The sequence below is a fragment of the Platichthys flesus genome, chromosome 16 (genome assembly GCF_949316205.1).
Source record: "Platichthys flesus chromosome 16, fPlaFle2.1, whole genome shotgun sequence".
NCBI lineage: Eukaryota > Metazoa > Chordata > Actinopteri > Pleuronectiformes > Pleuronectidae > Platichthys > Platichthys flesus.
Genome location: NC_084960.1, coordinates 2,068,408 through 2,083,976, shown reverse-complemented (window position 1 = coordinate 2,083,976; position 15,569 = coordinate 2,068,408). Strand labels below are relative to the sequence as shown.

At 46.1% G+C, this 15,569-nt stretch overlaps 1 protein-coding gene across 1 annotated transcript; it reads right to left on the bottom strand.

Moving 5' to 3' along the window:
• Positions 1-5,326: 5,326 nt before the first annotated feature.
• Positions 5,327-7,654, bottom strand: txn2 (thioredoxin 2). The gene is made up of 4 exons (XM_062408887.1): positions 7,513-7,654; positions 6,333-6,610; positions 5,785-5,908; positions 5,327-5,587 (listed from the first exon to the last, which is right to left on the bottom strand). The coding sequence occupies exons 2-4, from the start codon at positions 6,608-6,610 to the stop codon at positions 5,471-5,473; spliced, it is 519 nt and encodes a 172-aa protein (XP_062264871.1). The 5' UTR covers positions 7,513-7,654; the 3' UTR covers positions 5,327-5,470.
• Between the last annotated feature and the right edge of the window lie 7,915 nt (positions 7,655-15,569).

The following is a 15,569-nucleotide window of genomic DNA, read 5'->3' as shown; positions in this document are numbered from 1 at the left end:
GAAGCAGGTCAGACCAGGTTCATGACGAGACACGTTCACATTACCTGGGAACCGCCGCAGGTGGTGACCTAATTACTACGAGTGGGAGAAACACTTTCTCAGTCCAACAAATCCACCTGACGTTTGTTTTCCTGGGCTCGAACTCGTCGATGATGAAAAGATAAAAAAATGGAGGAGAACTTGAGTAAAGACAGTTATTAATTGGATGTAGAAAGAAGAGGAATCATAGGAGACCAGTGTGACAGGAGGACTGGTATCTCTGGGTGTTGGAGGCGATAGCTCCGAGGGGCCGCTGCCAAAATCCTTGCAGGAGAATGAAATAATACAATGAGAACCTGTTTACTTCAAACGCCCCTCTGGGATCGATCTGAAACCCAGTTTGTGGAGTGGAACTGGAGGCACGGAGCCAATTCACATGCCACAACCAGCAGGGAGACGTTAGCAACGGAAAATAAAAGGGTTTTACACTTTGTCCCAATGAAACATATTTGAAAATTAAGCAGCTTTGATCAGAACTAACTGAGGCCAGAAGATAATTTAAAGCAGCGACTCCTATCCAGGGCTTATCGTGCATCTGCTTCCTCCATGGGAAAGATTGTGGGGAGAAATAATAGGATTTGATTGAAAAGATCCACACGTCCACTAGGTTGCCTATTCAAATATGTGAAAACTAAACATTCTAATGCATAATTGGTGATAGTGAAAGTTAAGTAACACATAAACAGTTGAAATAGCAAAAAGTACTTTGAAATTAGGTCAAAATAACACGTCACAGGATTGATGTTGTTCATGAACAGATGTGTCTGTGGGTATAAAGGGTTCAGAGGAAGGAAGTGACCTCTCTCTGCTCCATCTTCCTCTCTTTACCTGGAGGCTGATTCCAGACAAGAGGCCAGAACACGAAACACACGAACCTGTAACACGACCTGTGGAGAACCTGGCCTCCGCCGGTGACGTCCACTACACATTCCTCTCACCGCACAAAACAACGCCGGCAGTATAATGGCGCCTCAGTCGTGGCAGGCGTCCATTCATAAACGCAGGAAAATCACATTTTCTGTGACACGTGTGATTTACGTGCACGTTGTGTGTCACTGGGAAAGGAATGTGAGCTCCTGTAGGTTTAGCAGCCGGGCATCACATGTGTGCATGTAAGGCAAAACATTTGACGCTTCATCCTGCCCGTCTGGAGGAATCTATAAATCTCACACACACTCTCTGGGTTCGGGACGGATGGGAAATATCTGAAATTTCAGCTCAGGGGTCAAAGATCACGGCGTGGCCCGTTACTTGAGCAGGACCAGATGCCGAGAGCGGAGAGAGAGAGGGGGCCGAGCGGAGGAGAAAGGGGGGGGGGGGTGAATGACAGAAGGACTGTGTGCATAGAACAAATAAATAAAAAGTAAACAATTGTGGATTTAAGGTTAAACTGAGAGAAAGTTCACACATGTAGACACAGAACGGGGCTTAAAAAGGCATAAACGCTGGGAAAAATGACCAAATATGGACACTTCTGACCTCCCTCTCTCCCTCCCTCCCTCCCTCCCGCCCTCCCTTCCTCTCTCCACCTCACGCCCTCCTTTTCACTGTGACCTACTCTCTCTCTCTCTCTCTTTCCTTCAGTCGGTTGTAATAGCAGCAGGGTGTGTCTGTAATTCAGGGTGTGCAAAGCCATTATATCATCCAGTCGGGGGAAAAAGGACCCATTCAGTGTCAGCACATTAAAAGGGTGCCATGTTAACTCAATGACCGCTCCCGCCGTGTAATTACTTGTGTGAATTCATGTGTGTGGACGTTCATGCTCCAGTGTCTCTGTGAGAATATGACTGTGTCTGTGTGTGTTTGTGTGTGTGTCTGTGTGTGTGTGCGTGCCCTCTTCCATGAACATGGAAATGTGTATAAATATACAGAGGCTCAGATCTGAGACCTTCCAGCTGTAACCTCTTACCTGACTTGCACTGAGACACAATCCAACACACACATGCTTTTAATGGGATCCCCAGGAAAACATGTCACCGCTCATTCCAACAACTTGTGTTTTGTTCCACATCCTTCCCCAGCATGTGCAACGCCCTCCTGCTCAAACCACTTATTCTGTTGACATGATAATGCTGGATTGTGTGTGTGTGTGTGTGTCCCGAACAGCCGAGAACCACAAAGAATAATCAGGATCGACTTCAGCTTCTAAGTTTATGCAACAATAAGAGTTCAGCCCTGTCTTCTGTCTTCTCCCGCCTCCTTCCTCCTCTTCAGTTCCACAGTAATCAGCTCCCTGAAAGCAGCGATAACACACATGTTGACTCACAGCACTGAGGAATGTGAAGTCAAGGGAAACTACGCAAAGCTTCCCCTCTTTTGTTAACACGTCTCTTTCCTCCTCCATCATCTGAACTGCTCTCACAACCTGGCCCATGCACGCCCACACGTCATCGTGAGCCATAAGTGCTGTTGTGATGCACGGGAGAAAGATGGAGGGCTACTGAGCAGCAGAGGTTGTTTTGTCTGTCTCAGGCTGGCTTCAGTCTGGAGCAGAGCCGAGGCCGAACAAGTTGGAGGGCAGCGTGTGTTTCTAATACAAATACAGCTACGTGTTTACTATAAACACAGATTTCTCTCAGGCTGCAGCAGATCTGTTGTTGCAGAGTTCCTCCCACACACACACAGACACTTCCACGGCCATGTCTCGACCTCGCAGCCAGAGCATTTGGCCTCTGTGTCATCAAGCACTTTAATTCTCAAACAAACTCTCAACAAACATTCACAGTTTCAGGCGCAGAGAGCGGCGGAGCAACGTAGGACGGAGGCACCAGAAAAATTCTGCAACTCTGCCCCTCAGCGTCTCTCAGGCGGTTTGCTCAGCAGCAGCAGCAGCCACTGGCTTCCCCTGTCTTTTTTTTTGCCTTATATGGTCATAAGAGAGGTTGAGTAAGAGAGAGAGACAGCGGGAGCCAGGGTGGAGGTGTGGTCTATTGTTTTTTACACAAAAAGGTGTAGAGTTACTGCTGCTCCTGAACCTTTGGAGCTCGTCGTCATCTCCACACTCACCTCGCTTGTGTGTCTGAGGTCAGACAATGAGGATGAGACAGATATGTGTGTGTCCTGGGGTGGGGGGGGGTTGGGGGGGGGGGGGGTGGGGGGCAGATTGAGTCATGAGCCCTGAGGCCTGCAGACCAGTCAGTGATTACTGGAAAGACCACAAGCTGACAAGAAGAAGAAGGTCGACGCTGGTTATAATGGGAGATCATTTACCAAGGTGCTGTGGTTCAGACCCACACACGTTAAAAGGAATGTCTTTCATCCGGCTCACAACAGCCTTGTCTGTTCATCTGGATCACCTCCCTCTCTCATCACCTGCCTATGTAATGCCAGTGGAATTCCCTCTTTTGCAAAAAAACAAATACCGCTGGGTCTGTGCTTCTGGCTGCTGCTGAGGATCCTGTCCCCTGGTGGCTCGGAGCCAGGTCCAGTGAACGTGCCGAGGGAACATGTCGACTGTTGATCTCTTCAGAGGCGTCTGCAGGGCGGTGCTTGATGCTGTCAGCTGTGGATGACTTCATGCACCAGGATGGGAAGGATTAATGATTTTTGAGAGAGGAGGGAATGATGATGTAATAACTGTCTGACTGCAGGTTGGCTGCTGTCTCCCGTTTCACCTCGTTTACTCCAGGCTCTTCAAATCTGGCCTTATTATTATTATAAGTTTATTACATATTTATTATGAGTGCAGCAAACGAGCAAGTGGGACACAATTAAATTAAAAGAGAAAACAAAGGGACGAATCCACTGAAGAGGCAGAGACAGAAAAAGTTGCTGAATGACTAAAAAAATTCTGTTTGAATAAAACCAAAACCTGAAACAAACTAGATTGTCAGAGGAGCACATTCCACTGCCAAGGCCCCTTGAATTCAATAAACACACTCAGAACACATCCTTCCACCAAACACGCTCAGTCGCTTTTGTGTAATCTTGCTTACAAACAAACAGAGAGGGTCAAAACATAACAACATTTGACATTCCTATGATTAAAAAGCAGGAAGCCAGGTTTGTGTGTTTACCTTGTCGAGGGTCACAGTTCAGCAGATGATTGACAAACAACCAGCAGATGAAATACATCAGAATTGAAGTTTCTCTCAATAAACCATCGCTGCAATCTAAAGTTGACCACCGCCCTCTTTGGATCTAAGACATTTCATCTCCTGCCTCAGATGTTTCACGAAACTTCCAGGGTTTGAGTAATAGTCCGAGAATTTAACCACAACTACAACAGAAAACCGAAATTTAACTTATGGTTATGCTAAAAAAATATAATATATAACTAACTACAATATCAGTGAGAGCACGGACCTCTACCCATGCCTTTACATTCAATTTATTTTTCTTAAATTTCTGGTTATTTCTATACAAATCCACACCAATGTGATGAAACTCTACATTTCACATTCCTGTCTGTTTTTCCCCCTTTAATTGAATCTGCTCCAAAAGTTAATTTGTTATTGTTGGAACAAACTCAAACCTTCCAGCTCAAGAAAACCGGTTCAGTAGTTTTTAATAAACTTTCTGACAAACGGTGAAAAATCAGATCCTTGGCGGAGCTGATCAGAGTAAAACCACCATCTTCTTTTTTTCAACACAGGAAAAATCACAAGCTGAATACAGAACATCTTTTGTTTTCTTTATTACTGACTTTTATCACACGTTTTCTGTACATAGTTCATTTCAGTAATAAACTAAATAAAAGTCAGAATTTGCAATACCTGCTCGACTTAAGCTTCACAGTCGGGACCTAAAGACGTACGAACACACACACACACACATAGAGACACACAAACACACACACAAACACACCTTCCTCTTACAGTATTAGGCATAATGGTGTAAAATGACCATGTGTGGATCTGCAATGTTAAAAGAAATGCCACCCTCTCGTGGAGAAAAGCAGGAACTACAGGTAACACTGTCAGGCTTCTCATTCAGTATCGTCTGGTTTTAGGTTGAATCCTCTTCGACGTTAAAACTACAAATGCTCGTCCCTCATGTAAAACAGTATAAGTGCGTAACAGGGTTGTGCGTTCCATTCTACAGACGTTTACATGAAACTGTTACACACCAGCTCGGCGACTCCAGGGTTATGGAAAGGAGTCGAGGAGCCGTCACATTATATTATTATAAGAGAAATGGAGCTGCTCCAAAATGGAGCCCAGCGTGAACTAAAAGGCTAATGGAGGCCCACACCCAGCGCTAGACAAGAGAAGCGGGAGCGAGACGTGAGCGGAGCAGCGGAGGCAGCGTGTCTAGGTATGGGTGTGAGCGTTTGAGAGATTGCCAGCTGGGATGGTGGCACGGCAGTTGTTGTTGTTGACGCCTGCTAAACAGGTTCAAGATGGCGGCGGCGATGGGCTGCCGGCCATGTTGGAGTCGTACAAAAGAAAGAAGAAGTATGTTGGTGAGTGGGGGGGCGGGGACACATGCTTCACTGTCCAATGACTTTGCTGACAAACGACTCCAGCTCATCGTCGTCTTTGATCCCGACGAATTGGCCGACCACGTCTCCTCCACGAATGGCGATGACTGTCGGGACAGCAGACACCTGGAGGACAAGAGAAGTCATGTGACATATGAACAACAACATTAAGTTACACAACTGCAACCATTTTAAATCATCCACGTTTGACAGCTGGTGTCATTTTTGCAAAATTTCATTCACGGCCACTAACAATTTGTTCTCTACACAAACTACAAACCTCAAAGTTTAGACGCTAACATCATTTCAAAAAGATCGCTCACCCCGTATTCAATAGCGAGGTCTGTGTGATCGTCTATGTCCACTTTGGCCATGGCCACGCGGCCCTTCTGGTTCGCTATCGCCTTCTCCAGCCTCGGCCCGAGGATCTTACAGGGACCACACCACCTGATGAACAACACACAAACACCACAGTCACTCACTCCTGTCGTCAGAATGCACAAAGAATACAATTTGCAATAAATAATCCAGACCCCAGTGAGGTGATGTCCCCTCTACAGGACCCAGTCCAACCAGTGACTGTAACTGGAGCTGCTGTGTAACCTTGCACGACTTGTCAGGGGAATCCCTCACGGTGGCTCTCATGTGTATGTACATGCATGTGTATTTTTAAACAGCGAGACACAAACACACACATGTTTGGTCATGAGATTCAAGTCACCCCAGGGAGTCGGGAGAAATTACATGAATCAGGTTTCTGCAGGTTAAAGTTAAATTTAAGAGTTTTTAAGACTACAGAGTGAAAACATTATAAAATCTGAACGTGAAATCAATATGTCCTGCTCTCAAACTGAAAGAATAAAAGTCTCACTGTGCGTGGAAGTCGACGAGCACGGGCAGCTCGCTGTTGATGACCCTCTCGGTGAAGTCGTCGTGGTCCTGGACGTTGAAGGAGACCGCCCGGCTGAAGGTGTGAGGAAGGGATCGAGGGGCAGTGCGTGACGGAGAGAGGAGGAACACCCGGGCTGTGTTGGACTGCAGGGAGGTGGAGAAAGAGGAGGAGGTGACGGAGGCAGTGGAGGACGGGAGGCAGCGGATCTCTTTGGAAGACAGCGTCCAAATTCGACGTAGCAGGAGCCTGTGAGCCATCTGTAAAAAGACATGAGAGGACAGAGTGTGATCGTTAGCTCATTTTTCATGAGGGAAATAAAATGTCTCATATAGGAACTTTTCATAATAAAAACCTTCTTATATTTATGCACTCACGTTTACTGTGTTCCTATTCCTTTTTTAATATAGGCTTTTATGTTTCTTTCATTGATTCTTCTGTGTACGTGATTCCATGTGTTTGTGTGTCTTGCACAGTTTGAAGTAAAAAATAGTCTCTCTACCTCCCCCTGGTGTCTCCTGTCTCTCTGCCCCTCTTCCCCCGGTGTCCCCTCTCTCTACCGGACTCTCTGCCCCTTTCCCCCGGTGTACCCTGCCTCTCTGCCCCCCTCCCCCGGTGTCCCCTGCCTCTCTACCGGACTCCCTGCCCCTACTCCCCCGGTGTCCCCCTGCCTCTCTGCCCCCGGTGTCCACCTGTCTCTCTACCGGACTCTCTGCCCCTTTTCCCCCGGTGTCCCCCTGTCTCTCTACGGGACTCTCTGCCCCTTTTCCCCCGGTGTCCCCCTGTCTCTCTACCGGACTCTCTGCCCCTACTCCCCCTGTGTCCCCCTGCCTCTCTCCCACTCTTCCCCCGGTGTCCCCTGCCTCTCTACCGGACTCTCTCCCACTCTTCCCCCGGTGTCCCCCTGCCTCTCTACCGGCCTCTCTACCGGACTCCCTGCCCCTCCTCCCCCGGTGTCCACCTGTCTCGCTACCGGCAGCCTGGTTCCTCCATTACCCTCTGTTACGTGTGACTTTGACCTCACCCCGCCTCCTCCTCCCGCTGTGACCCGCACACTCACGCACACACACCGCACAGTTTGACGAACAAGCTTACTGAGCCCCGCACTCAAGCACATCCACGCACACTCACGCAAACCGGAGAAAATAACGCGTGATTTTACCTTAATGTTTACGTTTCTCTTCTACTGCTGATCTTCACCTCGCGGAACAAACGATCACTTCCGGTCTGGAGCCGTAGATTTAGCAAGAAGAGACCGAGAGGCTGTTGATCCTCTGGAGTTCAGTGAGCAGCGCCACCCCCGGCCAGGTCCGGAACTACATGTCGGTCAAAGTTTTATTTTGTTTTACTTAAAATACAAACTTTTAGTTAAAGTAAAATAAATAAATACAATTAATAACTGAGGGGTCTTAAATTTTGGCTAAATTATAACATAAAGAAAATTGAAGGTGATTTGTTTTTGCAAGACTTTACAAAAATAATCATGTCCAGCAAGAATCGATGAAGGTAAATGAAATGTTGAACTCTGTTATTGTGCATGTGCCTGTTAGAGTGCATTCACAAGAACATGACGTCATCGTGACCTTCACCTTTGACCTTCAAATACCCAAATCGAATTGAGTCAGTCAGTCGATCAGTTCTTATAAATTAGGAACCGCCCTGGACAATATAATTTTAGATAATAAACATTGGGTGAAGCCCTCATGTGTTATTGTGTGTATGATTAATAAATCAGCAATAAGCTGGATCCTATTTTCTTACGTAAATAAACAACCTCCTATGCTCATAATCCATAGAGGTGGAATTCATGTGGTGGAGGGACGGAGTCTTTCATGTCCCGTAAGGCAGCGCGATGAAAGAGAGAAGGTGGGTGCGTCGTTCCAAACAGGGATGTGTGTCGTCCAAGGCTGAGTGAAAAAAGTCAGACTCAAACAGACTGAACATCAGACAGAGAGGAACAGATGAACCGAAGCAGAGGAGCGGACATTAATGGAGGAGGATGAGTCTTCAAGTCATTTGATGCTTTTGGAACTTGTCATGAAGACCACAAGCATCATCTTGCATAGATGAAGATTGTGATTCCCTCTGTGTTGCTCGGCTGATGAGGCACTACTTCCATGTGGACACTTTTATGTTTTCTGAGGTTTGAAGGAAGTAAAACTTTAAAGAAGACTTCAATTTGTATTCACTTCTGATCAGTGGAATGAGACATATACTCTGAGGACATCTGAGGGACACGTGAAGTACATTTCCAGATAGTAATATGGATGAAAACCTTCAGAGGAAAGCTGCAGATTCAACACCCTCTTCCCCTCTTCACCCTCCTCCTCCGTTTCCCAGCATGGGACCTCCTTGGCTCGGCGTCCCCCCCCACAGACGACTGCGCTCTCTGTTCTGCAGGTCCACGGCCGTGTTGCCTGCAAACACACACAACTCTGCAGCTTCAGAGGTTCACACTTTTACAGACATACTGACAAGCAACCGTGCCCCAGCAACAACTCTGTGTCCACTGGGGTCAGAGGATCTTCAGTCCAGCACGGCGTTGGATGATCCACAGAGGAGAGCTGATAGGTCAGGTACATGCTCTGGGAAGCAGGACAGACAGCTGTTTTCTCACATCTGTCCACCTGCAGGAGTCAGTGGCCGGAGTGTGGGCCGGCAGGGCAGATCGGTGACTCCACTTCAGACATCACAGGACCCTGCGATCAAAGAGAAGCAGCATCAGAAGAGGAGGAAGAGGAGCTACAGGGTGAAGGTGGACTGTGCAGGGACACCTGCAGCGGCCTCGCTCACTGAGACAGACGCCAGGCTCAGTGAACGGCTTCAGAGTCTGGAACTTGCAGATGATAGAGAGAAGGATTCAAACCCCCAGCTGTGGTCCGGGTGCATTGGAGTGACAGGCCTCAGACGGACTGACCCAGCAGCGAGTCACAGGACAGACAGACGCCCCCACTTCCTGCCTCCCATCCGTCAGTCCGACTCCCTCCTTCATGTGCCCCTCCTGCTTCCAGAAAACTCCCCCCCACCCTCACCCTGCATCTTCCCAGAAGCCCTCGTCCTCACCCTACCTGTGCCGCCACTGCGGCCAATCACATCGAGGAGGAAGTGAGACGCAGCCAACGAAGAGCGAGCACTGAACCGCCTCGCGTCTCGTGGCTCTGGTTTGGAACTGAACCAGGTTTCAGAATTTCTTTATGTTCTCAGTGGCTCTCAAAGGATTTCTTTAAACAATTTAATAACAGATATGTTTGGAAATCTGTGAAGTTCAACTTATATATTATTTTCATGTATCTTTATTGTTCAATACGTAAATACACATCTGTTATTTCATTAAAATGAAGACTGAACGTGAGAAGATCATCAACAGAGAACATTTTGATTTGTAAAAGGTTTTGTTCTGTTGTTGGTGGAGCTTATTTAATGTAGAAGTTAGTTTTAGTAGTTATTTATCTTATTTTGCTCCAGATATCTAATATAAATATATCTTCAAGTGTGAAAAGTAGCAGAATAGATAAACACAAGTTGACTAAATTGATATTTATAGGTGATGAAACAGATGAAATATAAATAGATAGTTATTATTGGTTAAAATAGATGAAATGTGAAACTAAAAGATAATGAGTTGAACATTTTTAATGGATAAATTGTAGAAGAAATAAGTTATTAGTTTTTGATACATAATATATGTTCTGCTAGTTATTATTAAGATATCTAACTTACAATCAAAAAAGGTTAATTAGTTAAAAATATAGAATTTTGTTATCCAATTTTACAAAGAATCAAACAGAGTTTATATCAAATTAACAATTTGGACAAATGAAATGGTCTCGTAGAAGTCACACCTCCACCAAGGCCCAATAGTCCGCTCATGAAACCACATGTAAATTATTCAGATCCATATTTTTTTTGATCAACACAAAATCATAAATATCTGACCCTTAAACTTGCCTGAAGTTTCAAGAAATATGTAGAGAATATGCAAAAAACTAAATATAGATATGCTCCCTGATCCAGATCCACATCAAAAATGAAAAATGTTATTTCATGAAGAGTGAAATGCATATGGTTGGAGCACATCAGGTAAAATATAAATATTGTTGTGATGTTGTGTCCAATCCCCTTTTTCAGTGACCCATGAAATAACCATGTGCTGAGTGAGATCTTTATTTCAGGCTCTTGGGTTTACTTCTTCGTTCCTGTTATTTTCTTGCCGTGCCCTCGTCTCTCCAGGTGGGGGCGCTGTCCTGAGGACAGACAGTGGGGGGTAGAGGGGAGGGTTTGGGTGGTGGTTTATTAGACGGAGGCCGTTGGGGCCTGAACAGAGCTGCACTCTGTGTCCCTGCTGAGGTGGGATCTGTGTGTCGGGACCTGAACACACGGGCCTCAGTGCTTCTTACCGCTCGCCTCGCCCCCCCCACATGTTTACCCTCAAACTGTTTGTGAGTGAGGCTCTTTTTTCAAGGCAGTCAGCCCCCCCCTGCCCCCCTCCCCTCCGTCTTTATGCCAAATAAACATTGCACCGGAAATTGCCGGGATATCTGGGATTTTTGAGGGGTCCCGGTGGAAAGGAGGAGAGGGCCTGGAACAAGGCTGCTCTCTGTGACACCTCGGAGGTGAAGGGAGGGCGAGGACGCAAGGAGGGAGGGAGCGGGGGGGGGGGGGGGGGGGGGTCCAGAAGGAGGGCGTGACCTTGCCTTGGTTGGTTGGTGGGCACCATTAGCAAGATGCATATTCACTGACAAACAGGTACAGGTGACCCAGTTTGTCTTGACCCCACCGGGAGTGCGTGCTAACGTTGACCCCTCCTGTCACAGAGGGGGCCGGGGGGAGGGGGTCAAAGGTCAAGAGGAAGCGATACTGTGTGACGCAGGGACACTCCCCTACTCACCTCTCAGGAAGGTCGGGGGGCTGCACCTGACCGTTCTTCACCTCCTGCGGTGTTCCCGCTCCTCGCTTCTTTTCCTGGCAGCTGGTGGGAAAACAAAAGCCTTTGAGGAAGCTGAGGTTTCATAACAGGCCCTGACAAAGCCAGCATGAATGGCAGGGTGTGGGTTCTCTGCCCCGCTCCGTCTTTGTTCACTTTTCCTAAACCCAGATTTTTTTATTTGCTAATAACACCGGAGGTGGCACAACTGAGATTTAAGATCGTCACAGTCAAGTCAGGGTCACTGAGACCTGCTTGAGAAATAATACGAGTGTGTGTTACATATTTACAGTATGAAAGTTAACGTACAACATTATTTCACAAGCACAAAAACATTAGTGGCTGATAACTTGATTTCATAATTCAGTTTGTGTAGAAGTGGATTCTCTGTGTGTTCTGCTGCTCTGTCATCACGACTCCTCCAGTCGGCCTGTAATTGACTGTTCCTCATATGTACACTATGTCTTGATTATAGTCAGTCAGACCAAATGCTATATATGTACAGACTTATATACATTATATAAAAACATATGGGAAAAACAGGATTGTCGTAATAAAAGAAGCATTTTTCGACTGTGAGATGCACGTTCTGTTTGAATCTGACTATGTATGTTCTAAAGCAGATGTTGACAGTACTGTGTGTTTTCATGTGTGTGTGTGTGTGTGTGTCTGTGTGTGTGTGTGTGTGTGCACCTCCCCTCCCCATCTCCTCCACCCAGCTCTCCTCTTATGCCGATCTATGTTTCAGTGTTTGAGGAGTCAACAGTAGAGTTCCTGTTCATGGTTTAAAAATAACTTAAGGACTAAAATTCCTCGCCCCCCTGGTCTCATCCTTTCTTAATGGCGCTTTCCTAACCTCTCTCTCTCTCTCTCTCTCTGCTTGTTTTTCTTCCCCCCCCTTTCTTCTGTTTTGGAACAGGCTGTGCACACACACACACACACACACACACACACACACACACACACACACACACACACACACACAGAGAACAGTTAAAAACATCTACATTTCCACTAAAAAACAGCCATTTTCAGAGAGTAATCGCTTTTTAAGGCAGAAGCAGAGACGAGAATAATAAAATATATAATTCAACAACATATCAGTGCAGCTTCATCTTGATCCTTGAGAGAACGAAAAGATGATTAAAAAAACACATCATGGAACCATCCTCTTAATGGAGACACAACCATAACCTCTAACGATGTCATTATAATTATGTTGGTAAGTTTTGTTTTGGTCAGTCTCAATAAATTTCTCTGAAAGCCAAAAACTGAAAGAACCTCCTCCCCACAGCACATCACAATAATATCACCTGATAAATCTCACCTTTAAATCATGTACCAAGAGTTCAAACTTAATATCTGAATGGAACTTTTAATGATTTGTTGTATTAACATTAATTAATCTGCACAAGGGGAATCTGTGGATATTTATTACAAAGGAAATCTTGAGTATGAATTCAGGACGTGGTGAAAGATTAAAAAGAGACTCTCTTTAGATCTCTCAGCAAAGTCAGACTCCCCCCCCCCGACCCCCCCCCTTCTGTGACCTCCTAATGGTTCTAATCCCGTCACAGAGTGTAGACGTCACAAAGACACCTGCTCCTTGCGATCTGAGAGTTTTTATGAGACTTGACGAAGCTTTGAAGATTTGACCTGTTGGAGATTTGTCTCCTCGGCAGGAATCTACAGATTTGCAGAAATGTCACAGAGGTGTTGTTTCCTGCAGAGCTTGTGTGTGTGTGTGTGTGTGTGTGTGTGTGTGTGTGTGTGTTTGTGTGGGAGTTGTCTCGGCAGGTGTGGCAGAGGCTTTTCCTGAACAAACACTCCACACCTGTCTCCCTCTGCACGTGCACTGCACCCCTGTATGAACACACTCTTCCTCTCACAGACACACAAAGCTCTGAAAAGAGACACACACTTGTTCCGCTGCCCTCACACCTCCATCCTGTTCTCCCAGTACGTTCTCCTGACTCTGGCTCCGTGCACCAGTCTGTCCCTCTCATTCACAGACTGGTTTTCAAAGGTTTGATCTGTTCCCCCCCCCACCCCCCGTCTCCCTCCGATGTTTAACAGGAGTGACGGGGGGGGGATTTCCAGTGAACTCCTGAAGCAGACCTGTGTCACTTTAACCGTTACGAGTTGGCGTTCGCCGTCAGCTCCAGAATGTGAAGGTCAGCGCTCGGGGTGAAGCTCCCAGAGTCGGTGTCCAGGATCCAGAGCGGCGGATGAATGCCTCCTCTCTGGTGTGTTGGAAAAAGAACGCACACATGTTTGTTTATTATGTCTGGGAGGAAAGCCACCGGGACCAAAGTGGAAAGGACACATTCTTTGATGAGTCAATGGAACTTAAATATGAAAACAACAAACACATCTCACACACACACAAACACACACATTCATTTCCCCTGTTTACACGGGCCTGTTACATCACCTCAGTCCCGGACAGAGAGAGATGGATTGTGTGGGAAGAGGATGGAGGTTTGGTAAATACATAATTCTGTGTGGCTCTTTGTGTGTGTCTGTGTGTTATGAGACATATACACTGGATACTATATTTAAGATGTTGTGTATATGGGGTGTGCTGCTGATATGTGAGTGTACTTGCAATGGGGGCGTATGCAGGTGTATGTACATGTAAGTACAGTTATTCATATATATAAAAACACTTCTTGACTTGAGTGTTTCCAGCTTATTCGTCTTTATTCCTTTAAAAAGATGCACTGGCTCAACTTAAAAAGAATCAGAGTAACAATTTGCATGTGGCTTCATATTCAGCGGTTACTAGGTAAATCCCACAATAGTTTAATAGTTAGAATAACACAATTACTTTAATACAACAAAAGGCTGTATCATCCAAAGGCTCCATTAAGGTGATCCAACTTAATTTGAATGTAAAAGGTTCATAGGTCAAAGTTTCAGAGGTCAAATTCATTATTTTGGACTATTCTAACATTTAGAATAGTACTATATATATACTGTTACTTCCATTCTACTTAAGTGACTAAAACAAAATAAGTTTAAATAATGCAAAATATTGTTTAACCGGTAAAAACGAAAGGCTGAAAGCTGCTTTAATTTGTTTCTATTCTAAGTGTTTATCTTATCCTCTCACTATTTATTTGTCTCTGTTGCTGTAACACCTGCATCCGAAGTTCAGTCCAGCCTCAGCTCTAAGTTAAGGATGTGAGTTTATCCTCCCTTCTGTACGTGTGTGTGGTTTTCTGTGCAGCCATGAACACACAACTCTAAATACAGGTCGTTTGGTTAAGTGCAGGAGATGATTTATAGAGGATGAAGAGGAGGGGGGGGTGTGCTATCTTCCTCGCTGGTACAAATGACTGCAGGCGTAACTCGGTTTAATCATATGTTTTGGTTGAACTACTTGAGAAAACAACAATTTATCCAACACACCGTCTTTGCGTGTGTGTGATCCAGGTATTACTAAACAAGCAAGTCCACATCTGTGTGTGTGTGTGAGTGTGTGTCTCTGTGTGTGTGTGTGTGTTAGCCTCCAGCTCAGATACTGAGAAGGCCAGTTTCCTGTGGGGATGCAGGAAGATTATTGGATGGTTCTCACCACCGCTCTGGACTCTTCAATGAAAACCTTGAACCCCAAAAATGAATTCTTGTGTGTTTACATGGCGTTTGTGTGTGTCTGTGTGTGTGAGTGTGTGTGTGTGTGTGTGGTGGGAACCTCTGAGTAGCAGAAGGAATGTGGGGGTTACAGACAGGATATGGAAGGAGGAGATTATCATAATCATTTCCAACATGGCGATCACTCCCTCGTGTCGTTGAGGCCGGCGTGTACTTGTACTTCGTGTGTCCCGCTCTTGTCTCGGAGTATTTGTGTAAAGTCGCCGTTGGCCTCCTGCAGTATTAATGTAGCGCGCAGCAGCAGCTGAGTATATTGACTTTACTTTTCACAAAGCAGCGGCCGGACAGACGTGTGCGTGTGAAAAGAACTTTAAAGCATCAAAAATATTATTTTCCCCCCCGAACATAAATAAATAAACACCCGGGTTCTCTGTGGAATGTAGTAATTCTGAATTTTTATGAATGACTGCATTCATGCCTGGCCACGCCCCCTCCCTCCCGCCGCCAAGCAGCTGTCAGTGGAGCTCCAGGCCCCGCCCCGCATCCGACCAAGCCCCCTCCGAGACACCTAGGCCGCCCGCCTGCCTCCTGATTGGTTAGATTTGTTCTGGAGTGGGCGGGGCCGGGCCAAAAGGAACGGGGCTGGTATAAAAGGGAGGAAAGTTTGATAGATGAGAGTTTAGAATGATGGAGGACGA

What these genes read in the sequence shown, in the direction of transcription:
- txn2 (XM_062408887.1), bottom strand. Translation starts at nt 6,610, where the DNA reads ATGGCTCACAGGCTCCTGCTACGTCGAATTTGGACGCTGTCTTCCAAA. An exon ending in CTCGTCGACTTCCACGCACA is followed by an intron (nt 5,909 to 6,332) that starts GTGAGACTTTTA and finishes GTTGTTCATCAG; the next exon opens with GTGGTGTGGTCCCTGTAAGA. An exon ending in ACCTCGCTATTGAATACGGG is followed by an intron (nt 5,588 to 5,784) that starts GTGAGCGATCTT and finishes CTTGTCCTCCAG; the next exon opens with GTGTCTGCTGTCCCGACAGT.